The sequence below is a fragment of the Phacochoerus africanus genome, chromosome 1 (assembly GCF_016906955.1).
Source record: "Phacochoerus africanus isolate WHEZ1 chromosome 1, ROS_Pafr_v1, whole genome shotgun sequence".
In the NCBI taxonomy this organism is placed as follows: domain Eukaryota; kingdom Metazoa; phylum Chordata; class Mammalia; order Artiodactyla; family Suidae; genus Phacochoerus; species Phacochoerus africanus.
The window spans coordinates 239,571,489-239,597,846 of NC_062544.1; the positions used below are offsets into that span (position 1 = coordinate 239,571,489).

The 26,358-nt window shown below is 37.8% G+C and overlaps 2 protein-coding genes across 3 annotated transcripts in view; one reads left to right on the forward strand and one right to left on the reverse strand.

Moving 5' to 3' along the window:
- CMSS1 (cms1 ribosomal small subunit homolog) overlaps nt 1-26,358 on the reverse strand; it is a 395,641-nt gene that overhangs the window by 148,867 nt on the left and 220,416 nt on the right. The gene's annotated exons all lie outside the window — the stretch shown is intronic.
- On the forward strand, nt 18,925-19,301 carry LOC125134491 (glutaredoxin-1-like). The gene has a single exon (XM_047793872.1). The coding sequence runs from the start codon at nt 18,934-18,936 to the stop codon at nt 19,252-19,254; it is 321 nt and encodes a 106-aa protein (XP_047649828.1). The 5' UTR covers nt 18,925-18,933; the 3' UTR covers nt 19,255-19,301.

A 26,358-nucleotide genomic window follows, 5' to 3' on the forward strand; every position in this document is an offset into this window, starting at 1 on the left:
CTTGGGGAGAATATTACCATAAGTTTAAATAAGCCTAATGTACAGATGTACAAGAACAAAATATAGAATTTGGGAAGAAGTATGGGTCAGAGTCAGTGCTTGAAAATACTTGCATGCTTTGATTCTAGTAGAATGTTGCATTTGAATTCAAGAGAACAAAACCTGGCCCTGAAGGGCAATTTTATAAATGATAGAGACTTAGCATGTGCTATAGTAGTGATCAGAGAATTGATTAGTTAGGGTTTCTATGGCTTTGGATACATTTCCAGGTAGGAGAGATATTATAGAGAAAACAAATTTCAATGTCCAAAGTGGATGGATAGTTGAAGATTGCTTTTTTGAGATTAGAAAAAAAGGAGGGCTTAAGTTTTGACCCCTAAATGCTCAGGGGAGTGAGAAAACAAGATTCTTACTATCTGTAACAGGTTGATTACAGGTAGTTGATTTTTACTACCTGTAACAGGTTGTCTCCCCTTCTTTCTCCATTCATGTTCACTGGGAAACTGTGAATATGACTTTATTTGGTAATATGATCTTTGGAGATGTAAACAAAATGAGGTCATACTGGATGGGGTGGGCCCTAATCCAAGGACTGATATCATTACAAGAAAAGGGAATTTAAACACAGACACATACACTGAGGGAAGACAATCATGTGAAGACAGAAGGTTTTGTAGTTACCACCACCCAAAGAATGCCAAGGAGTACTGGCATTCACCAGATGCTATAAGAGTCAAGGAAGGATTCTTCCCTAGAGCCTTTGGAGGAAGAAGCAAAGCCCTGCTGGCACCTTGATTTCAGCCTTCTAGACACCAGAACTGTGAGAGAATAAATTTTTGTTGTTATAAGCCACCCAGTTTGTGGTAATTTCTTATGGTAGCCTGAGGAAACTATGTCTGTTTAAGCCACTTCTGGAATGGAAGGCTTGCTATGATGAATTATACAATGACTTGCAATTATGCCCCAAATTGGAGCAATATGTAGGGTATAAGAGATAAAGGCACAGGAAACATTCTGTCAACAGAGCATGAAAACCCTCATTTTTGGAGAGAATGGAAATGAGCAATAATGACTGGTAACCAAATAGAGAGCAGGAGAACTTCCAATTCCAGTGGTGTTATACAAAGCATTTATCCCACAGCTGAACTAAATTTAATTTCATTTAGGGGAAATTACACATTACAGATTTTAAAATTCCAGTGAACTTGTCCTTGCCCAACTTAGTTTCCTCTCTGTGAAAAAAACCAAGTCCTAGAAAATAGCTACAAGACATTTTAGGTTCTTTACATATCTAAAGAACAAGATTAAATATTAAGTAGTTATAACTTTGTCCCATTCCATAGGCAGAAAGTTTTCTTTTGTTGTGGGGTAGTGTCTTTCATTTCTGTCTTTGTAAAAAATGTAAAACATAGTTGTTTTTGAATTTTTTAATAGAAAGAAACATAGCATTGATTTCTCTTCAGGTTCTCCTTGTTAATACCTTTTCTTTGATTTTATATCTTCATGTCTCAGACCCCTTTTCCCATACCAGCCTGTAGTTGCTGACCAAAGCCCATGTCTCACTTAAGAGTTTCAAGAAATAAAGCCACAATAATAACACAAATGATGTCATAAAGTCCATCCTCCAACTGGATGCACAGTTTTAGAAGGCTACATCCACATATCACCACCAAATATTATTACCACTACCACCCAAACCTTGGACCAAAAGCCTCTTCTACAATTTATTTTAAAAGTGTTGTACATTAGGAAGAATATGCCTCTTTATTGTTTTTTAATGATTTCTGGATATGGATATTTGCTCACGTAAAACTCCAATGGAGGAATTCCTGTTGTGGCTCAGTGGGTTACGAACCTGACTAGTATCCAGGAGGATGCGGGTTTAATCCCTGGCCTCACTCAGTGGGTTAAGGATCTGGCGTTGTATGAGCTGTGGTGTAGGTCGCAGACGTGGCTCAGATTCTACATTGCTGTGACTGTGGTATAGGCTGGCAGCTGTAGCTTTGATCTGACCACCTGGGAACTTCCATATGCCACAGAGGTGGCCCTAAAAAGAACAACAACAAAACTTCAATGGAGTATAGCACATGTGTGCCAAGCTCAGTTAACATATGAAGAAAGCTTAAACACATCTGCTCAATATAAGAGTATGTCATAGGGTCCTGGTCAGCTTGGTGTGAGCTGAACTCTCAGACCACAAGTTATGCCCATTGGTAGTCTACATAACATGACAAATAACATGATAATATTATACATCATTTAAAGGTGTATAGGCAAACTGTGTTTTCTGTGTGATATATTTTGCATTTATTATATATAATATATATCCACATATAAATACACAAAATATTTTATGTTTCATATTATGAACATCATTTAACAAAACATATATTTATGAATAAGTGATATAAAAATATTACATTATATATTTTAATATATAAAATACATAATAATGCAATTTTTATTAGTCAAATTGGAAATAAAATTATTTACTATTCTTTTTAAAAAAGATTCTGGATTAGTCTAATTGCATAGCATATACTGAAGTATAAAAATGAGGGTTTTTTTGCAACCTTTGCCACAGCTTATGACAACACCAGGTATTTAACCCACTGAGTGAGGCCAGGGATTTTACCCACATTCTCAGAGAGACAACATCAAGTCCTTAACCCATGGAGGCACAATAGGAACTCCTAAAAACGAGCTTTTAAAGAAGATTATGGATTAGTCTATTGCATAGCATATATTGAGCTTTAAAAATTAGCTTTAAAAAACTGCAACAAAACAGAAAGTAGGAAAAAAATAAGATACTGGGGTTGATAGAATAATTATCCTTTCAAATTTCTGATATATAGAAAGAGTTTCAATGGTCTCAACAACTGTCTTGATAATAAGTAGATATATGACAAATTAAAATTACATTTACACTAATAAAACATTACTTATATGTGTTTTCTCTATCGAGGGTAGTCATAAGATTTTTTGCAAGAAGGGATCTTGTTGTTGAAAACATTTAAAAGCAATGAGTTTTACAGAGGGCATTCCAAATTCTGACTCTAAACACTTTCATCTATAAGGAGCTACTTCTATGTTCTAAGAAATAAGTCTCACAGAGGCATCTTCCAGGCTCATAGGTGATAATGTATTAATACCTGGGGGGAATTTACATAGACTTCTCTAAAAAAAGAAATCATAAAATGTTCCTGGTCTAACTTGGATTTATACATAAACAGATAAACATTCCATTTAGCATTAAAACACGGTTAAAATCAATTTTAAGAGATTGTACATTTTCATACAGAGTATTTCACACAAATCTAGTAAAGCTATGTCTTTCTCTGAAATTGCTCAAGCTATCACTATAAGCTCATAACACATTAGAAGGTGCTCAAGAAAGGTTGGTAAATGAATGAAGAAATAAAAAACCATTTGCTCCTGAACCTTGCACTATGTTGCTCTTAATACATTTATTCTACAAGATGAGTCGGGGTGATTAAAACAATATGTTTCTTTCCACTTAGGCCAATAGGAAGCTTAAAGCTAAACTTGTGATTTACTTCTAACAACCATAAAGGACCAGATGGTATACATTTCTGCTTTCATTCTGATCTCTGGATTTATCTTCCAATTACTATGACTCCCTCAACCAATTATTTTATTCTTCTACATCACATATTCTTTGGCAGTGAGGTATGAATAGATTAATAAATAAAAAGAAGAATCTTCCTTAAAAGCATAACATTCTACCACCTTACTAACCTCTCCTACAATACTTCTGCTTCCCAGGCAGAGTGATATATATATATATATATATATATATATATATATAATGTATGTATGTGTGTGTGTATTTATTTATTTATTGGGGCTATGTCTGTGGCATGTGGAAGTTCCCATATTAGGGACTGAACCCACACCACAGTTGCAACCTGCGCTATAGCTGGGGCTATGCCAGATCCTTAACTCAGTGCACCATATGGGAATTTCCAGGCAGAGTAATTTTTTTAAAACGGTCTCCCCAAATTAAGTCTTCTGTTTTTGGTAAATTCTATAAATCCCTAGGGTTTCATGGGAAAGTTAGAAAAGCAATGTCCCAACCTTTGACCTTAAGGCGGGGGATAGGTAGTACGAAATGAAACAAAAGATTGGTCTGTTTGGTACTGAAGCTTATACTTGTCACTTCTCTATAATATAGAGAAACTACATGTTTGCAAAGGCTTAACTTTAAATACTAGGGTGAGAAAATGAAAGAAACAAAAGAGGAAAGGATTCTTTCTGTTAGAAGCAAATTTCTATAGTTCTTTCCTGTTGAATTTAGACATCAACTTAATTTTGGCCTAACGAATTTACGTCTGATTTTTTTTTCTATGCTCTTTTATTCTCTTTAAGATACAGTCTATTTAGGTTTGGAAACAGACTATTGTGTATGTGGTAACTTTCATTCCATGACACAAACAAAAGTGCTTTTCAACAATTGTCCATGTCCATACTTAAGCAATTAGTTTAGACCCTCATGTCAAGCCTTATACAGTTCTGCGTAACAGATTTTCTTTAAAGAGTAAAATAAAATTTAAGAAGCTGAAATTAAATTTAACTATGAGAAAAACCTGGGCTAGACAGGAAATTCTGGAATCTAAGTCTTTGTCAATAAACAGAAGTGGAGAAACAAAAAAACCCACCTGGACTCGAAGGCTTCCTTCAGCTGAGGTGTCAACAGAATGGAATGGATTCCTGACTTGGGTTCTGTTTCCCATTCTAAATAGCTATTCAAAAAGTAGTGTAAAATCATCTGGCACCTTTCTTGCCATGTGGAGTTTCTCCCCTTACAGCCCATGTGGCATGTGTCACAATAACTTTGCACCCACAGATATGGCTTCAGGGTGGCCCCTGAAATGGAGTGAGCTGTCTGTGTTGGCAGCTTGATTTGGTTAGCTGCAGCTGCAGGGAAGAGCTGGCTCTATTCACCTCTTCTGACCCTCTTCCCATCCTCCTCATCACCACCCCCCCAGTGCCATCCTCTACCCCTAAACAAATGTTTCAGACAGCTGATACACTGGAGTGGTGTGGCAGTGCCCAAGGCTCTGAGGGTGAGGGAAGGGGGGTAATAAGGGAGGTTCTGTGACTAAAGCATAACCAAATTCAGAGATGAATAAATGAACTAACTTTAACTCTACTGCTGCTTTTCCTGGTAAAATTGAGACCATGCGTATGTGTTCCAGACTTGTCTGTTCCCTTCCATGAGGGCTGTTTAGCAGAGCCTGGGATCTTGTCCTTCGAGAGGAGAACAGGACAAGAATGGAGGAAGCTGATACAAGCAAAAGTGGACTCAGACTATAGCTTGGTGGTCCATACATCCCAGTTTGCCTGAGATAGTTCCGTATTATTAATTGTGTCCCCTCTCTCCCTCAACAGCTCTGTGTTTCTTAAGAGGAGGAAGAAACATATTTATGCTATAGGGAGATAATTCTTCCTTTCAGGAGACTGCTTTGCTCATTGTAGAAAACTCAGCAGGCCTATCTCTGTCCACTAAATGCCAGCAGCATACTCCATCCTATGATTTTTTACCCACCCTGTCATTCTGACAAGCATAAATGCCCTCCCTCTTTTCAAATGCATCCTGGAAAGGGTAGTAAAGCCCCAATGCTGAGCCGCTGAATACCTGCTCAGTGAAGAAACAACTAAAGTGAGGCTATGCTCTCTCTAGGGAAAAACTCTGCTGTCCCATGAAACACCTGTGGTTGAATCATTGTCTGTAGAGGCCCAAACTGCAGGGAAAGAATTTACATGTGGTAATAACAGTATTTTATTTGTAACCACTTACTCAAAAGCAGTCAGTAGCTTCATAACCCTTGCTGGTTTCAGAGGTTAATAATAATAATAATAGTACATTTCAAGGAGGATTTGATACTTTAGATTTTTAAACACAGAACATTTGGAGCTAAGTCATAAAAGCCTTCCAGCAAAGGACAGTAGGGTTGTTGTTATTTTTCAAATGAATGATGCTTGAAGAGGAATTAACACTTAACAACCGTAGCACAATAAATATGCTTTGGAAGAATTTTTTTTTGTTTTGTTTTTTTTAGGGCTGCACCCACAGCATATGAAGGTTCCCAGGCTAGGGTTGAATAGGAGCTGTGGCTGCTGGCCTACACCACAGCCACAGCAATGACGGATCTGAGCCGCATCTGTAATCTACATCACAGTTCATGGAAATGCTGGATCCTTAACCCATTGAGAGAGGCCAGAGATCAAACCTGTGTCCTCATGGACACTAGTCAGATTCATTTCTGCTGGGACATGATGAGAATTTCTGGAAGAGCCTTTTCTTCAAAGAATTAAAGATCTATTTTTTCTTTTAAAAATGCTCAAGGACTATAAGACACTCACCTTAGGGCACAGAACACATATAGACTGAAAGTGAGGGGGTGGGAAAATATATTTCATGCCAATGGACAAGACAGGAAAGCAGGAGTTGCAATACTCATATCAGACAAAATAGACTTTAAAATGAAGCCCATAAAGAAAAAGAAGGACACTATTGAATGGTAAAAGGATCCATTCAAGAAGAGGATATTACAACTGTCAATATATATGCCCCTAATATAGGAGCACCCAGATACCTCCAACAAATACTAACAGACATAAAAGGAGAAATTGATGGGAATACAATCATAGCAGGAGATTTTAACACCTCACATCAATGGACAGATCCTCTAGACAGAAAATCAATACAGCGACAGAGATCCTAAAGGACACAATAGAAAAGTTGGACTTAACATTTTCAGGACATTACATCCAAAAAAATCAGAATACACATTCTTCTCAAGTGCACGTGGAATATTCTCAAGGATCGATCACATACTGGGGCACAAAGCTAACCTCAACAAATTTAAGAATATAGAAATTATTTCAAGTATCTTCTCTGAACACAATGGCATGAAACTAGAAATCAACCATGGGAAAAGAAATGAGAAAAAACTCACTACATGGAGACTAAACAACATGCTACTAAAAAGTAAATGGGTTAATGAGGAAATCAAGAAGGAAATTAAAAAATACCTTGAGACAAATGATAATGAAGACACAACCACTCAAAATCTATGGGATGCTATAAAAGCAGTGCTCAGAGGGAAATTCATAGCAATACAGGCCTTCCTCAAAAAGGAGAAAAATCTCAAATTGACAACTTAACCCACCACCTAAATGAATTAGAAAAAGAACAGGAGTTCTGTAGTGGCTCAGTGGTTAATGAATCTGACTAGGAACTATGAGGTTATGGGTTCGACCCCTGGCCTTGCTCAGTGGGTTAAGGATCTGGCATTGCTGTGAGCTGTGGTGCAGGTCACAGACATAGCCTGGATCCTGTGTTGCTGTGGCTCTGGCATAGGCCGGCAGCTGTAGCTCCGATTAGACCCCTAGCCTGGGGACCTCCATATGCCGTGGATGCGGCCGTAGAAAAGACAAAAAGACCAAAAAAAAAAGAAAAAGAAGAGCAAACAAAACCTAAAGTCAGCAGGAGGATGCAAATCATAAAGATCAGAGAGGAAATTAATAAAATAGAAACTCAAAAAACATTAGAAAAAAATCAATAAAACCAAGAGCTGGTTCTTTGAAAAGGTAAACAAAATTGACAAACCTCTGGCTAGACTCACCAAGAAGAGGAGAAAAAGAACCCAAATAAACAAAATAAGAAATCAAAAAGGAGAAATCACAGTGGCTACTTCAGAAATACAAAAAACCACAAGAGAATACTATGAACAATTGTATGACAATAAATTTGACAACCTAGAAGAAACGGACAACTTTCTAGAGACCTACAGCCTGCCAAAACTGAATCAAGAAGAAATAGATCAATAGATCAACTGAATAGACTGATCACTAGAAATGAAATTGAATATGTCAAAAAAACACTCCCTACCCAGATGGCTTCACAGGTGAATTCTACTAAACATTCAAAGAGGAACTTATACCCATCCTCCTTAAACTTTTCCAAAAGTTGAAGAAGAAGGAACACTCCCAAAGACATTCTATGACACTACCATCACCCTAATACCAAAACCAGAAAAAGACACCACCAAAAAGAAAACTATAGGCCAATATCTTTGATGAATATAGATGTAAAAATTCTCAGCAAAATTTTAGCCATCCAAATCCAACAACATCAGGTGGGATTTGTCCCAGGTTCACAAGGATGGTTCAACATATGCAAATCAATCAATGTCATACACCACATTAACAAAAGAAAAGTCAAAAACCACATGATCATCTCAATAGATGCAGAAAAAGCATTTGACAAAGTCCAACATCCATTCATGACAAAAACTCTCACCAAAGTGGGTATAGAGGGAACATACCTTAACATGATCAAAGCCATTTATGACAAACCCACAGCAAATGTTAACACTCAGTGGAGAAAAGCTGAAAGCCTTCCCACTCAAATCTGGAACAAGACAGGGATGCCCACTCTCATCACTGTTATTCAACATAGTACTGGAAGTCCTTGCCACAGCAATCAGACAAACAAAAGGAATAAAAGGCATCCAAATAGGAAGAGAAGAGGTAAAACTGTCACTGTATGCAGACGACATGATACTATACATAGAAAACCCTAAGGACTCAACCCAAAAACTACTTGATCAACAAATTCAGCAAAGCAGCAGGATATAAGATTAACATTCAGAAATCAGTCGCATTTCTGTAGACTAACAATGAAGTATTAGAAAAGGAATGCAAAAATACAATACCTATTAAAAGGGCACCCCCCCCAAAATCAAATACCCGGGAATACACCTGACCAAGGAGGTAAAGGACCTATATGCCGAAAACTATAAAACATTAATCAAGGAAATTAACGAAGATGTAAAGAAATGGAAGCATATTCCATGCTCCTGGGTTGGAAAAATTAATATGGTAAAAATGGCCACACTACCCAAAGCAATCTACAGAGTCAATGCAATCCCTATCAAATTACCCAGGACACTTTTCACAGAACTAGAACAAACCATCCAAAAATTTATATGGAACCACAAAAGACCCAGAATTGCCAAAGCAATCCTGAGAAACAAAAACCAAGCAGGAGGCATAACTCTCCCAGACTTCAGGCAATATTACAAAGCCACAGTCATCAAGACAGCGTGGTACTGGTACCAAAACAGACATACAGACCAATGGAACAGAATAGAGAACCCAGAAATAAACCCTGACACCTATAGTCAATTCGTCTTTGACAAAGGAGGCAAGAACATAAAATGGGAAAAAGACAGTCTTTCAGCAAGCATTGCTGGGAAACCTGAACAGCTGCATGCAAAGCAATGAAACTAGAACATAACACCCTCACACCATGTATGAAAATAAACTCAAAATGGCTGAAAGACTTAAATATAAGACAAGACACCATCAAACTCCTGGAAGAGAACATAGGTAAAACATTCTCTGACATTAACGTTACGAATATCTTCTCAGGTCAGTCTCTCAAAGCAACAGAAATAAAAGCAAAAATAAACCAATGGGACCCAATCAAACTGACAAGCATTTGCACAGCAAAGGAAACCAAGAAGAAGACAAAAAGACAATTTACAGAATGGGAGAAAATAGTTTCAAATGATGCAACTGACAAGGGCTTAATCTCTAGAATATACAAGCAACTTACACAACTCAACAGCAAAAAAGCCAACAACCCAATGGAAAAATGGGCAAAAGTCCTGAATAGACATTTCTCCAAAGAAGATATACAAATGGCTAACAAGCACATGAAAAAATGCTCAACATCACTGATTATTAGAGAAATGCAAATCAAAACCACTATGAGGTACCTACCACCTCACAACAGTCAGAATGGTTATCATTAATAGGTCCACAAATTGGGGAGTTTCTGTCGTGGCGCAGTGGTTAACGAATTCAACTAGGAATTGTGAAGTTGCGGTTTTGACCCCTGCTCTTCCTCAGTGGGTTAAGGATCCGGCGGTGCCACGAGCTGTGGTGTAGGTGGCAGACGCGGCTTGGATCCCGCGTTACTGTGGCCCTCGCGTAGGCCGGTGGCCATGGCTCCAACTGGACCCCTAGCCTGGGAACCTCCATATGCCATGGGAGTGGCCCTAGAAAAGGCAAAAAGACCCCCCCCCCCAAAAAAAAAAAAGTCCAGAAATAACAAATGCTGGAGAGGGTGTGGAGAAAAGGGAACCCTCCTGCACTGTTTGTGGAAATGTAAACTGGTACAACCACTATGGAATACAGTGTGGAGGTACCTTAGAAAATCATACATAGAACTACCATATGACCCAGGAATCCCACTCTTGGGCATATATCCAGACAAAACTTTCCTTGAAAAAGTCACATGCACCCTATGTTCATTGCAGCACTGTTCACAATAGTCAAGACATGGAAACAACCGAGATGTCCATCAACAGATGAATGGATTCAGAAGATGTGGTAGATATACAAAATGGAATACTTCTCAGCCATTAAAAAGTACAAAATAATGCCATTTACAGCAACATGGATGGAACTAGAGACTCTCATACTAAGCAACGTTAAGTCAGAAAGAGAAAGACAAATACCGTATATCACTTATATCTGGAATCTGATATATGGCACAAATGAACCTTTCCACAGAAAAGAAAATCATGGACTTGGAGAATAGACTTGTGGTTGCCAAGGGGGAGGGGGAGGGAGTGGGATAGACTGGGAATTTGGGGTTAATAGATGCAAACTATTGCTTTTGAAATGGATAAGCAATGAGATCATGCTATACAGCACTGGGAACTGTATCTAGTCACCTATGATGGAGCATGATAATATGAGAAAAAAGAACGTACACATGTATGTGTGACGGGAAAATTGACAGAACACTGTAAGCCAGCTATAATGGAAAAAATAAAAATCATTATTTAAAAAAAATGCTCAAGGATATAGTAGCATTCTCAAAAGAAGCCATTAACAAAACCTTACCGCCGATAGTTTTTATTAGTTTCACTTTTTAAATAAGATTTAATCCTGGAAATAACCCTGAGAGGTAAGCAGAGAAAGTGTCATTTCTATTCTTCCAATCAAGAAAATGAGGTGGAGGAATTTTAGTAGCTTGCTTAGAGGATCGGTCCTCCAGTCCAACATGCTTTATATCTTAGAAACTCTAGTCAGGTCCACTGTCGAGAGTCAACTATTACACTTAAGCAATTCTGCCTCTTTTTCCAGCATTTAGGAGAATATATTTTTTTCTCCATATAATTCCTTATGGTCATTTGTAGTTAACAGCAGAGCTCCTGAATTATAGGGAATGGGCCCACTGGGTCACTTGCACACTCACCACTCACTGAGTACTTATTTTGTGTCAGGCTCTGGCTGAGGCACTGAGGCTGCAAAGCCTCCTTAGACCCAGCCTTGCCTTTGATGGGTTCCAAACATCTTGAGGACACCTTTAGTATTTTCGATCAGAGCTGACTCATTTCTATTCCCTTGAGCAAATATGGCCAAATGGTTCACTGTGGCTGGCTGGTTGTGCCCATGCTAAGATCTTTCCCTGGGATGCCAAAGTGACCCTTCTTTCACTAAGCCCTTCCCTCACAAAAACCCTCAACAACGATCAACTATAACATCAATCCCAAACTGTGGGGATACAGACTGTGTAGACATGTTCTAGAAATAAATCTATGGCACACCAGTTGGATTACTACTGCTACACTAAATAAATAGATAGATAGATAAATAAATAAATAAATAAATAAATAAATAAATAAATAAATAAATAAATAAAGCAAGCAAGCAAGCAAGCAAGCAAGCAAGCAAGCAAGCAAGCATGGGCAAATATGTTTCTATTTTTCAACCAAGAACACATATGTGACCATTTCTTCCCCTTCTCTCATCCTCCTCAGCTCCGTCTTCCACCCTTCCCACCAAATGACCTCATCCCTGCACAGAAAGGACAACAGTGGCAGGGAGGGTCTGCCTCCACCAAGTGGGATTGTTACCATCATTAGTAATGCCAAAAAGCCTGGATGGCCTCATCCACATGTTCAGTGTGTTATAGCTCTGTGGTCTCCCCACATCCACAATCAGGCTGCTGTCTGGAAGTGGAAAGGATTTGTTTTCCTAAAAATAATGTTACCAAAAGACCATTTAGATATTTCTTAACAAATCCATCAGTGACTGTAGCAACAATGATGAGAACCTGCCAAGATAATGAACCGGGTGGCACCTTCAAAAGACATTTGGGCACAAACATTTCATTTGAGAAAAATGAAGATGTGTTTTTTCAGGGCAAGAACCTGTTTGGGCAAGAGCTTGTTTGCAAGAGGAGGGCTGCCTAGAAAATAAAAATTAGAAAAAAAAAATTCTAACATACTGGCACAGTAAAAGTTAATGTTAGGCATATCCCTATAGATTCATATTCATTTCCTCATGCTTTCATTTACTCTTCTTCACTCCCTTCTCTGTCAATTAGTGCCATCTCATTCCAGAGAACGAGGGCATGGGGTTTTACCAGATATAGTAATAACAGCAACTACCGTATACTGAGTGCCTACTATGAGCTGGACACAGTTCTATGTGCTAAATGCATGTCTCTCAACCTTTTTGCACGGACAGATCTAATATCTTCTGTGAGAGATGAGACAGCCTGAGGCTCAGAGAGGCTTCCTGGGCTTTCTTCAGGACACATGTTCTCTTTCTAGGTGATCTTGTCCATACTAATGGCTTTAAATATCATCTGTAAGCTTTTGTCCAATTCATATCTCCAGTCTAGGCATCTTTTCTGAGCTTCAAATCTGTTCTTATAATTACCTACGTGACATAGCCATTTGGATTAATCACAAGCATCTCCAATCAAACATGTCCAAAACTGAAGATGGGATCTACTCCTATCCCCAATCCCACCCCATCCTCTTATCCAAAAGTTCTCATGCTGGGAAATAGCACCACATGTAAGAAACTGGACATCATCAGTGACTCTTCTTCTGCAATGTCACCAATCCAAGGAGCCAACAGGTTTGGTAAACTCTACCTCCTAAATCTATCTTGACTCCATCCATTTCTCCACTGATTGCCACCATCACCTCTCACTTGGAAAATGTCATTAGCCTTACTGGTTTCCTTTTTGCCCTCCTCTAATCTACTGTGTAATGAGATTAAAAAAAAAAAAATCAGACTAATTCAAACAGGAATATGATCATGTTTTTCCCCTGGGGGAAAAAAAAAAAACTTTCAATAGTTACTCATCACTATGAGCAAAGTCCAAAACTCTTTGTAGTGCCTGAGAGGCCCTGCATAATCTTGACTCCTCTATTTCTATATTTTTCTACTTTACTCTCATTTACTGGGCTCTAGTCTAGCTTGTCTTCTCTCACTCCTCTTTGCACCAAGTTCTTTCCTGACTCTGGGTCTTGGAAAAGACTGGCCTTCAGCCTGTGATGCTCTTATACCTCCTCTTTGTTTGGCTAACTCCTATGTACTCTATGAGTCTTAGCAGAAATACTATTTCACAAAATAGTCTTCCCTGCTCCTTTGACTCAATTAAGTTCCCTGAGTTTCTTCTTCTTTATATTTACTATAATTGAAATATGGTATCCATCATGCCTAGCATAATGCCTGGCACATAGAAGATGCTCAATCAGTATTTGTTAAATGAATAATGAGGCAAAGTAACTTGCTCAAGGTCACAGGATTTGAACTCAAATCTGTCTGTTTTAAAGCACATCTCCTTTAAAAATCTTGTAAATCAGAAAAGAATTCTTTATAAATTCACCATATCATAATTTTAGAAATGTAAATTTCCCAAGTATCAAAGTTCTGATTGACTGAAATGGATGGATGGATGGATGGTTGGATGGTTTGATGGTTGAAAGGAAATGGGGTCTGGGAGTATGGTAGGATCAGGTGGAACCTATTTCCAGTAGTATGTGCACCATAAAAACATCTACTGACCTACATGAGTAGTCATAATATGGAAACGAGAGTATGGATGAGGGAGAGAAGACATTAGAGATTGCTGAGCTGCTATAAGCCTGAACCAAGTGAGATCTAAAAAACTGGGAAACAAATCTTTAATACAGTTGAAAAGCATAAAGGCAGAGAGATTCTCAAAAGATGAAATATCATCTTTTATAGGGGAAGAAGCTACTGAAAGTAGATTTTGCATATATCTTCTCTCCTTCCTGTTTGTGTTGGGGGTGGGGGGTGGGGAGAGGGTGTGGTACAGATAAGGAAGAACAGAGTGGAGAGTGGACTATTGGAAATATCTGAAAAAAGCCACTTTGAGCTTTGAGGACTGGGGAGCAATTCTTTTCCATCTGAGATCTAGGATGTTTGCCTCCTTCAGCACTTTATTTATTTAGTTAATTAGCTTTTTTAGGGCTGCACACGTGGCATATGGAGGTTCCCAGACTAGGGGTTGAATTGGAGCTAGAGCTGCTGGCCTATGCCATAGCCACAGCAATGCAGTATCATAGCTGTGTCTATGACCTACACCATGGCAACGCCAGATCTCTGACCCACTGAGCGAGGCCAGGGATTGAACCCGCATCCTCATAGATACTAGGTCAGATATGTTTCCACTGAACCGCAAGGGTAACTATCATCAGCACTATTTTAAAAACAGTCTCTACTGGGTGGTCTGTCATTGACCTACAGACATGGTGAGAAGAGATGTCTGACCAGCACTGGCCAAGTTAGGCCCTTATCTCCTTGGTTCTGTTCAAAGAGTCCTATTTTCTACTAAAAAAGTGCAGGACTTCACATTTTTCAACAATGACTGTGAACTTGTTACATTTGCCCTAGCTGTCAAGGTCTAGGAACTTTGGCTTTATTCCTTTCCTTCAATCCACTTATTTTCTGGAACTATCCCTCTCATAAGCTTCTCACAGGTTCTCAATTATTAGCAATTTTAAAAAGTTTATTTCTCATGTTGCTGTCCCTTTGTGTGGATGAAATGGTGACAATAATTAGGTTATAAGCTTTTTGGCAAAAGAAAAAAAAAAAAAAACCCCACAAACCTGTTCTTTACTTCTCCCTCATGTTCTCAAAAAAAAAAAAAAAAAAAAGGCAACGAAACTCTTCAGTAAATTCAGTATCATCCAACATGGTTGGAATTGTTCTGATTAACTGCATACTCTGGTTAACAGTGACTGAACCACACATGGAGTATCAATTTTTGAAGAATTAAAATAAAGTATACTCAGTAATAAGATGATATAGGACCTAACATGATGGTGCTCAGGGGCTGGCTAATCAACCATTAGATAACAGAGTTTATAGTATCTATTATGTGCTGGTCACAGAGACAACTATATTTGCTACTGGCTGGTTTCCTCATCAGAATAATAAAAAAAAAAGCGCTTCACAATGAGTTTGACATTTACAGTGCTAAATTCCATGATCAAATAATTTTGCTTCTTTTGAAGCTTTGGGAGCATTTTCTGATTTCAGTGACTAATTTTTCAGCTTCATAATTTTTGCCCTTTTCAGCTCCTTTAATATTTAATAAAAACCTTAAAGACAAAAGTCTAGCATTTCTATTGATCTGACAACATTTTAGGAAAGGACCAAGATTCTGAACTTACGGCAAAAGAGAAAGGAAGGCAAGAGACCTATGCTGGAGAAAAAGGAAGTGACAAAGACCATGTAACAGAGAACAGAGGAAGGAATGGCTCATGCCCTCACTGTTCATGAGCTGCAGGCTGTGCTTTCCTATCAAATTTTTCCACGGCCATTATTTTAAAAATCAAATTATAGTGGGGGTCAGCATATGAGAGACTATCATTTTGAAAGAAGAAAACGCTGACAGAAATCAAAGCACAAAGTAAATTATTCTTTTCCTGAACTTTATGGTTAAAAAAGATCCCCAGTAGACTGAGCACCACACCATGAAGGCTTTAAATACCCCATTTCACCCCCATAGCTGGGCTGTCTGCCCTCATTCCCCATTCCCAAAACCGAATATATACAACAAATTCTTTTTTTTTTTTTGTAGGGCAATTGTTGATTAATGAATCATCTTTCCTGTAATTTTTATTTTTTGTAGACTTAGTTTGGCTAGGTTCCCTGGCATTCCTGTTGAGGTATGTAATGGAAAATTTGACCTCACACTCTGCTTTTTTGTAACATCACAAAACACTGATATAACAGGGCTACAAAAAAGTAGCTTGGAGATGAAGGGATGCAAAGAATGAAAAAGCTCAGTGTGGAAAGGAACAAAGATACATTAAATCATCTGGAAAGTAAATATTTAGCTTCACAGACATGAAGTTACATTTATCTTCAAGAACAGCTCATTTGTTACAGCTTAGGGTGTCCACAGTGTTTCCATCATAATTCTGCTTTTCTAAAGAGACTATAAACCAGATATAAAAAGAGATTTTCAAAATTAACTTGGAACACAGGCAGACCATCTTGTTGATCCTATAACTTTTTCCCAAAGTGGTGATTTAGGGAGGGGCAGGCAGAATAAAGGTGTCAGTAAGTCATTTCTTGCATTTAGTCATATCTGAGTTGAAATAAAAGCCTGGCAATCACCCTTCCATGATCACATCCAACATTCTATGGAAAATGTAACAGGTCATACAGAGTCAACTTTAGTAACTGTGAAGCTTGGGATTTGGCAGTAGAGACATGCTTTAGGACAGATCTGTCAGCAGAATTCATGGTGGAATGAATAAACTGATTGTTAAAACTGTCCTTTTACATTTTAAAATAATGAGAGTTTACTTTTTAAGATGAGACAATACTCTCTTCCCTAAGGCAAAAGAATCATTTATTTAAATGCATAACACAGACATAAGAGGACACTGACCCAACCACTGACTCTATGACCTGAGAAAATAGCAACTTGATCATGATGGGAAAAGAGTCCTATATAGCTCCCAGCACCTACTTCTCAAAATGCCACAGTGCCCTGGTACAGGGCATCCAATGAGGTATCTCATGACAACAACATAGGGCATGTGTGTACTGTCAACTTCCATAGACCCCGAGGTTTTCAGAATGCATATACAGACTGTTGAGTTTATTAATCATCTACATGTGTTGAAAAAAAGAAGGGAAAGAACAGATGCAGAGAAGGCAGTACAAATCACTACTTAGTTACTCAGGCTGCTGGAAAATGTGCAGATGTTTTTTGATGCTACCTACGCTGTTTTCAAGACTGCTGTCATATCTGTGCACTCTTCCCTATAAAAACGTAGCATTATTAACTGGAAATATAAAAACAATTCTCAGTAGAAAAAGCTTTAATGGAGCCCCTATCGTGACTCAGTGGAAACGAATCTAACCGGCACCCATGAGGATGCCGGTTCGATTCCTGGCCTTGCTCAGTGGGTTAAGTCACCTAGTGTGGTCGTGAGCTGTGGAGTAGGTCGCAGACACAGCTCAAATCCCACGTTGCTATGGCTGTGGTGCAGGCTGGCAGCTACAGCTCCAACTCGACCCCTAGCCTGGGGGAACCTCCCTATGCCAGGGGTGTGGCCCTAAAAAGACAAAAAAATAAAGAGTAGAAAAAGCTTTAATAGCCACTTTTGAGCTGAATGAGTTGTCTTTATTTGAATAATAGTGATTTTTTTTTAAAGGAAGTTAAACAGAACCATGAAGTATGCAAATAGGCCACAAGAGAAGAGTTTCTCTTTGTTAAATTTTATGTTGTAAGTGGTAACAGATGGTTACCTATTCCAGATGCAGGGAAAAAAAGGATTCGGACAGCTTGGAATAATTCTATTTATCTACTTATAAAATGCAGGTGGACTGATAAAGAAAGCTTTTAACTATAAAGAGAATCATTAGGGGAAAAAATTACTATGTGCCATTTAATATTCTGTTTAAGGGAAGCATGAGATCTTGGTTGAAAAAAATTAGTCATATAATAAAATATCAACTCCAAGAGGGAAGTGCTTCTAGATTCTTTTGGATTCCTAAAAATTTTCTAGGTCTAATTTGGTTTCCGGCTGTCTTGATTTACTTACACTAATTTGAAATAGATTTTAGTCTTCTACTCCCCATGGGGTATTAAAATAAAATTGGTAGTTTGGTAGAACTTCACTTAAATCAGCTTTATACTTTTTAGCTCTTTAAATATTCCTATAGCAGATGAGTCTTGTGTTCATTCACAGGATGAACTCCTGTGACCAAGAAAATTAAGAAAAAAATGGTGATTAGTTTACTGAGATCAAGTTAATAAGTGAATAAGAAAAAGTGCATAATGATTTGCATCACTACAGTGAAAGATCTGGGAGTGTTTTTTTTTGGTGAACTATCATTTTAGGACAACAATTTCTATAGCAATAAAACATGAGTGACTGAAGAAGGAACACTCCCAAAGACATTCTATGAAGCCACCATCACCCTAATACCAAAACCAGACAAAGACGCTACCAAAAAAGAAAATTATAGGCCAATATCTTTGATGAGCAAAGATGCAAAATTCTTAACAATTTTTTAGCCAACTGGATCCGACATCACATAAAAAAGGTTATACACCATGACCAAGTGGGATTTGTCCCAGGTTCACAAGGATGGTTCAACATATGCAAATCAATCAATGTCATACACCACATTAACCAAAGAAAAGTCAGAAATCATATGATCATCTCAATAGATGCAGAAAAAGCATTTGACAAAGTCCAACATCCATTCATGATAAAACTCTTACCAAAGTGTGTATAGAGGGAACATACCTTAACATAATCAAAGCCATTTATGACAAACCCACAGCAAATATAATACTGAATGGAGAAAAGCCGAACACGTTCCCACTAAAATCTGGAACAAGACAAGGGTGCCTACTCTCACACTTTCATTAGACATAGTACTGGAAGTCTTAGCCACAGCAATCAGACAAACAAAAGAAATAAAAGGTATCCAAAGTGTAAGAGAAGTGGTCAAACCGTCACTATAGGTTTTACACCCTAGCAATACCAGCAATTGAGATTTCCTCCTGGGAGGCAGCTGCCTGTCAGCATGGCTCAAGCATTTGTGAACAGCAAAATCCAGCCTGGGAAGGTGGTGGTTTTCATCAAGCCCATCTGCCCCTACTGCAGAAAGACCCAGGAGCTCCTTAGCCAATTGCCCTTCAAAGAAGGGCTTCTGGAATTTGTCAATATCACAGCCACCAGTGACACCAACGAGATTCAAGATTATCTGCAACAGCTCACCGGAGCCAGAACAGTACTTCGGGTCTTTACCGGTAAAGAGTGTATAGGTGGATGCACCAATCTAGTAAGCATGTACGAGAGAGGGGAGCTGTTGACTCACCTGAAGCAAATTGGGGCTCTGAAATAATTACAGAGCAGACCCCAAGCTGATAGCCCCCTTGAGATCTGGGTGGCACTGCAGATAATGACAGTGCTTCCTGGTGGATGGATTTGGGGCTGCCTTCACCCAGGTGCAGCAACTGTTCACTTAAAATTCTGAAATGTGTTAACCCAAATAATTGTGGGGTAGTGGGTTTTGGGGGGGGGAACCAGATTTTTCTTCTGACTCTGTATTAAAAGTAGATCAACTTGCCCCAAACAGGTCTGAGAAGTTTGATGGATGTCTTGGGTTTTTTGTGGACTGGCCCTTTGGGTCCAAAAGACCATGACAAATAATGGCTTAGGATTCACTCATTCCCCAAAGATGTTCCTTACACACACGTTTCGCAAATGTTTTTTATTTTGTTTTTTGTTTTTGCTTTTTAGGGCTGCACATATGACATACAGAAGTTCCCAGGCTAGGGGTAGAATTGGAGCTGTAGCCAGCCTCTGGTCTACACCACAGACACAGCAAGGCCTGACCCACTGAGCAAGAACACTGGTAATTATTGCTAGGAAACCTGGACAGCTGCATGTACATCACTGAAACTGGAACACACCCTCACACCATGCATAAAAATAAACTCAAAATGCCTTAAAGACTTAAACAAGACAAGACACCATAAAACTCCTAGAAGAGAATATAGGCAAAACATTCTCTGATATCAACAAATGTTTCCTTAGGTCAGTCTTCCAAGACAATAGAAATAAAAACAAAAATGAACCAACAGGACCCAATCAAACTTAAAAGATTTTGCACAGCAAAGGAGACCATAAAAAAACCTAAAAAGAGAACCTATGGAATAGAAAATAAATGCAAACGATGCAACCAACAAGGCCTTAATCTCCAAAATATACAAACAACTCATACAACTCAATAGCAAAAATACAAACAACCCAACTGAAAAGTGGGCAGAAGACCTAAATAGACATTTCTCCAAAGAAGGTGTATGAATGACCAACTGTCACATGAAAAAATGTTCAACATTGCTAATTATTAGAAAAATGCAAATCAAAACTACAATGAGGTACCACCTCACACTGGTCAAAATGGCTGTCATTAAGAAGTCTACAAGTCACAAATGCTACAGAGGGTATGAAGAAAAGGGAACACTCTTACACTGTTGGTGGGAATGTAAGTTGGTAAACCACTATGGAAAACAGTATGGAGGTACCTCGGAAAACTAAATATAGGATTACCATAGATACAGCAACCAAATTCCTAGGCATCTATCTGTACAAAGCTTTCATTCAAAAAGATACATGCATCCCTATGTTCATGGCAGCAGTATTCACAATAGCCAAGACATGGAAACAACCTAAATGTCCAATGACAGATGAATCGTTTCAGAAGATGTGGTACATACACATCTTAGCCACAAAAAAGAATGAAATAATGCTATTTGCAGCAACATGGATTGAACTAGAGATTCTCAAACTAAGTGAAGTAAGTTTGAAAGATAAAGACAAATACCATATGATATCACATATATCTGGAATCTAATATATGGCACAAATGAACTTATCTACAGAAAAGAAAGTCAAGGACATGGAGTACAGACTTGTGGTTGCCAAGGGAGGTGGGGAATGGGATGGACTGGGAGTTTGGGGTTAGTAGATGCAAACTATTGCATTTGGAGTTGATAAGCAATGAGGTCCTGCTGTATAGCACAAGGAATTATATCCAATAGCTTGTGATGGAATATGATAGAAGATAATATGAGAAAAAGAATGTATATATATGTATAACTGGGTCACTCTGTCGTACAGCAGAAATTGACAGAACGTTGTAAATCAACTATAATAAAAATTTTTTAAGAAGAAAAAAAGGGTGAAAAGCACAATTTCTTATTTTCTTCAACAGCATTGAATTTAGGAGTTTTTCTTTTTCTTTTTTTTTTGACATTCATTCTTCCACCTTTATTTCTATTTCTTTCCAAAGGAAACCTCAGAATTTTTTTTTTAATTTTACTTTCCCACTGTACAGCAAGGGGATCAAGTTATATACATTACATTTTTTTCCCCACCTTTGTTCTGTTGCAATATGAGTATCTAGACATAGTTCTCAATGCTACTCAGCAGGATATCCTTGTAAATCTATTCTAAGTTGTGTCTGATAAGCCCAAGCTCCCGATCCCTCCCACTCCCTCCCCCTCCCATCAGGCAGCCACAAGTCTCTTCTCCAAGTCCATGATTTTTTTTTCTGTGGAGATGTTCATTTGTGCTGGATATTAGATTCCAGTTATAAGTGATATCATATGGTATTTGTCTTTGTCTTTCTGGCTCATTTCACTCAGTATGAGAGTCTCTAGTTCCTTCCATGTTGCTGCAAATGGCATGATGTCATTCTTTTTTTATGGCTGAGTAGTATTCCATTGTGTATATATACCACCTCTTCCGAATCCAATCCTCTGTCGATGGACATTTGGGTTGTTTCCATGTCTTGACTATTGTGAATAGTGCTGTAATGAACATGTGGGTGCACGTGTCTCTTTTAAGGAGAGTTTTGTCCGGATAGATGCCCAAGAGTGGGATTGTGGGGTCATATGGAAGTTCTATGTATAGATTTCTAAGGTATCTCCAAACTGTTCTCCATAGTGGCTGTACCAGTTTACATTCCCACCAGCAGTGCAGGAGGGTTCCCTTTTCTCCACAGCCCCTCCAGCACTTGTTATTTGTGGACTTATGAATGATGGCCATTCTGACTGGTGTGAGGTGGTATCTCATGGCGGTTTTGATTTGCATTTCTCTTATGATCAGCGATGTTGAGCATTTTCTCATGTGTTTCCCAGCCATCTGTATATCCTCCTTGGAGAACAGTCTATTCAGGTCTTTTGCCCATTTTTCCATTGATTGATTGGCTTCTTTGCTGTTGGGTTGTATAAGTTGCTTACATATTCTAGAGATTAAGCCCTTGTCCGTTGCATCATTTGAAACTATTTTCTCCCATTCTGAAAGTTGTCTTTTCGTTTTCTTTTGGGTTTCCTTTGCTGTGCAAAAGCTTTTCAGTTTGATGAGGTCCCATGGGTTTATTTTTGCTCTTATTTCTATTGCTTTGGGAGACTGACCTGAGAAAATATTCATGAGGTTGATGTCAGAGAGTGTTTTGCCTATGTTTTCTTCTAGGAGTTTGATGGTGTCCTGTCTTTAAGTTTGACAGCCATTTGGAGTTTATTTTTGTGCATGGTGTGAGGGTGTGTTCTAACTTCATTGCTTTGCATGCAGCTGTCCAGGTTTCCCAGCAATGCTTGCTGAATAGACTTTCTTTTCCCCACTTTATGTTCTTGCCTCCCTTGTCAAAGATTAATTGACCATAGGTGTCTGGGTTTATTTCTGGGTTCTCTATTCTGTTCCATTGGTCTGTCTGTCTGTTTTGATACCAGTACCACACTGTTTTGAGGACTGTGGCTTTGTAGTATTTCTTGAAGTCTGGGAGAGTTATGCCTCCTGCTTGGTTTTTGTTTCTCAGGATTGCTTTGGCGATTCTGGGTCTTTTGTTGTTCCATAGAAATTTCTGGATTATTTGTTCTAGTTCTGTGAAAAATGTCCTGGGTAATTTGATAGGGATTGCACTGAATCTGTAGATTGCTTTGGGTAGTATGGCCATTTTTACAATATTGATTTTCCCAATCCATGAACTTGGAATATCTTTCCATTTCTTTACATCTTCTTTGATTTCTTTGATTAAAGTTTTATAGTTCTTGGCATATAGGTCCTTTACCTCCTTGGTCAGGTGTATTCCGAGGTATTTGATTTTGTGAGGTGCAATTTTAAAAGGTATCGTATTTTCGTATTCCTTTTCTAATATTTCATTGCTGGTATACAGAAATGCAACTGACTTCTGAATGTTAATCTCATATCCTGCTACTTTGCTGAATTTATTAATCAGTTCAAGTAGTTTTGGGGTTGAGTCCTTAGGGTTTTCTATGTATAGTATCATGTCATCTGCATACAGTGACAGTTTTATCTCTTCTCTTCCTACATGGATGCCTTTTATTTCTTTTGTTTGTCTAATTGCTGTGGCTAGGACTTCCAAAACTATGTTGAAGAGCAGTGGTGAGAGTGGGCATGCCTGTCTTGTTCCAGATTTGAGTGAGAAGGCTTTCGGTTTTTCCCCATTGAGTATTATATTTGCTGTGGGTTTCTCATAAATGGCTTTGATTATGTTCAGGAATGTTCCCTCTATACCCACTTTGGCGAGGGTCTTGATCATGAATGCATGTTGGACTTTGTCAAATGCTTTTTCTGCGTCTATTGAGATGATCATATGATTTGACTTTTCTTTGGTTAATGTGGTGTATGATGCTGATTGATTTGCGTATGTTGAACCATCCTTGTGAACCTGGGATGAACCCCACCTGGTCATGGTGTATAATTTTTTTGGTATGTTGTTGGGTTCAGTGGGTAAGATTTTGTTGAGAATTTTTGCATCTATATTCATCAATGATATTGGCCGATAGTTTTCTTTTTTGGTGGTATCTCTGTCTGGTTTTGGAATGAGGGTGATGGTGGCGTCATAGAATGTCTTTGGGAGTAGTCCTTCTTCTTCAACCTTTTGAAAGAGTTTAAGGAGGATGGGCACCAATTCCTCTTTATATGTTTGATAAAATTCACCTGTGAAGCCATCTGGTCCTGGACTTTTATTTGTAGGGAGTGTTTTTATGACTTCTTCAATTTCATTTCTAGTGATCGGTCTGTTCAGTTGGTCTGTTTCTTCTTGATTCAGTTTTGGTGGGCTGTAAGATTCTAGAAAATTGTCCATTTCTTCCAGATTGTCAAATTTGTTGGCATATAGTTGTTCATAGTATTCTCTTATGGTTTTTTGTATTTCTGCAGTATCTGTTGTGATTTCTCCTTTTTCATTTATAATTTTGTTTATCTGGGTTCTTTCTCTCTTTTTAGTGAGTCTGGCCAGGGTTTTTCAATTTTGTTTACCTTTTCAAAGAACCAGCTCTTGGTTTTATTAATTTTCTCTATTTTTTTGAATCTCTATTTTATTGATTTCTTCTTTGATCTTTATAATTTCCTTTCTTCTGCTGACTTTAGGTCTTTTTAGTTCTTCTTTTTCCAATTCGTTTAGGTGAGGGTTAAGTTGTCAATTTGGGATCTTTCTTCTTTTTTGAGAAAGGCCTGTATTGCTATAAATTTCCCTCTGAGCACTGCTTTCGCAGCATCCCATAGATTTTGAGAGGTTTTGTCTAGATTATCATTTGTTTCAAGGTAGTTTTTAATTTCCTTCTTGATTTCCTCATTGACCCATTGGTTTTTTAGTAGCATGTTGAATTAGGAGTTTCTCAACATCTATTAATGCTAAAATTAATGAGCCTGTGCTCCAACACCAAATTCTCATCTCCTTAGTCAAACAGTTGTGTGTATGTTTATCTTTTCAGGGACATTTCATATGTATGCAGGCAAAAACATACTATATATTTTTTCATCCTTTTATTATATGCAAAGTGTAGAATTTAATACAGACCCTTCTGTACTGTGCTTTTAAGACTTAACAATATACCTTGGAAACCTTTCCATATCAACAAATACTATTCCAGTCTGTGCTTATGGAAGCACTGTATTCCACCAGTATTAAATGTCCTTACATTTAGCTTATTTCCAATCTTTAGCTATTACAGACAATATCGATTGATTTTTACATTAAACCAAATTGCTTATAAGAAAATACAATGACTTAGTAGTTTTGCTTGTTTCTACTTCCTAACCCATTTCTCTGTGAATAGAAAATGATAATTAAAAAAAAAACAAAAAGAACAGGCAAGATGGGGTCTTGGCTAGTCAGCTTGGATAAGTGAGTATCTTATATTGTGTGTGTGATTAGTGAAGAAATGTTTTTCGGATAGGCTCAAAATAATAGACTCATTGCCGCAATATTATTCTTATTATTCCTGTAAAAGTTATACTTCAACAAGAGGAAAAGAGATAAAAGAGGAAATACAAGAAGTTCAGAGGCAGTTAGTGGAAAGAACAGTTTTCCTAAAATTTGACTTGACATGGCCTGAAAAGCTCAGGTAACTGGAAAAAGAAATCTGAAGTAAAGCCTCAGTTCTGAAAAGGCCTTAATCTGTATTTTGGAGCAAGCTATCATCACCATCATTTTCTTCAAAAACATTTAAGCACATAATCACATACAGCTCTATGTGAGCAGCTTTCCAAAGCAAGCCAGCCAGATATAGCAGCTCTTAGCAGAACGGAAATAAAACAAACGCAGGTATGCCTCTCTTTACAGCTGGGGGCTTAAGAAACTTGTCTATATTAAATTTTTGTAAATATTATGATTTTCACACAAACTGTTATGTAAATGATCTCTTTAGCAAAACTGTTGGGAGAAAAATTTTTATATTCCTCAGTTCACCTTTGGGTATGACTTTCAAGTTTCTATATTTTGAGTTTATTTAAGATGAAGACAACTAATTCTTTGTATGTGTGTGTGTTAGGGTGTGTGTGTGTATATATGTGTGGAGTTGCTTTGTTTTTGCATTCAAATTTTTCAATTTTGAAATAACTTCAACCTTAAGAGAAAGGTTGCAAGAACAGCATAAAAATATTCTTCCATGTTCCATCCAGATACACCAATTGGTAAAAATTTGCTACTTTTGTATTTTATTTTCTCTTTCCACATATACATTATTTGTTTTTCTAAGGTATCTGAGTGGCAGACATCACATCTTTTGTCTCTAAATATTTAAATGTATATTTCCTAAGAACAAATATAATCAGTTAATGACAGTAGAGTAAAAATTAGGAAACTTACATAGTCACAATATTATTATTTGACCCACAGACCTTATCTGAATTTTACCAACTGTCTCAATAATGTTCTTTCTGGAACTTTTTTTTTCCTTGTCAAGGATCCAATCCGGGATGACACATACATTTAGTTTTCATATCTCTTTGGTTTTCTTTAATCTGAAATAGCTCCTCAGCTTTGTGTTTCAGAACACTGACATTTTTAAAGAACTACCTTTTAGTTTGGGTTTGTTTGATATTTTCTTAACATTAAATTAATTATGTATTTTGGTGGGGGCAGGAATATCACATATGTGCCATTGTTGGTAGGAATGTAAACTGGCACAACTAC

Excerpts from the sequence above, each read along its gene's own strand:
- LOC125134491 (XM_047793872.1), top strand. The coding sequence starts at position 18,934 with ATGGCTCAAGCATTTGTGAACAGCAAAATCCAGCCTGGGAAGGTGGTG.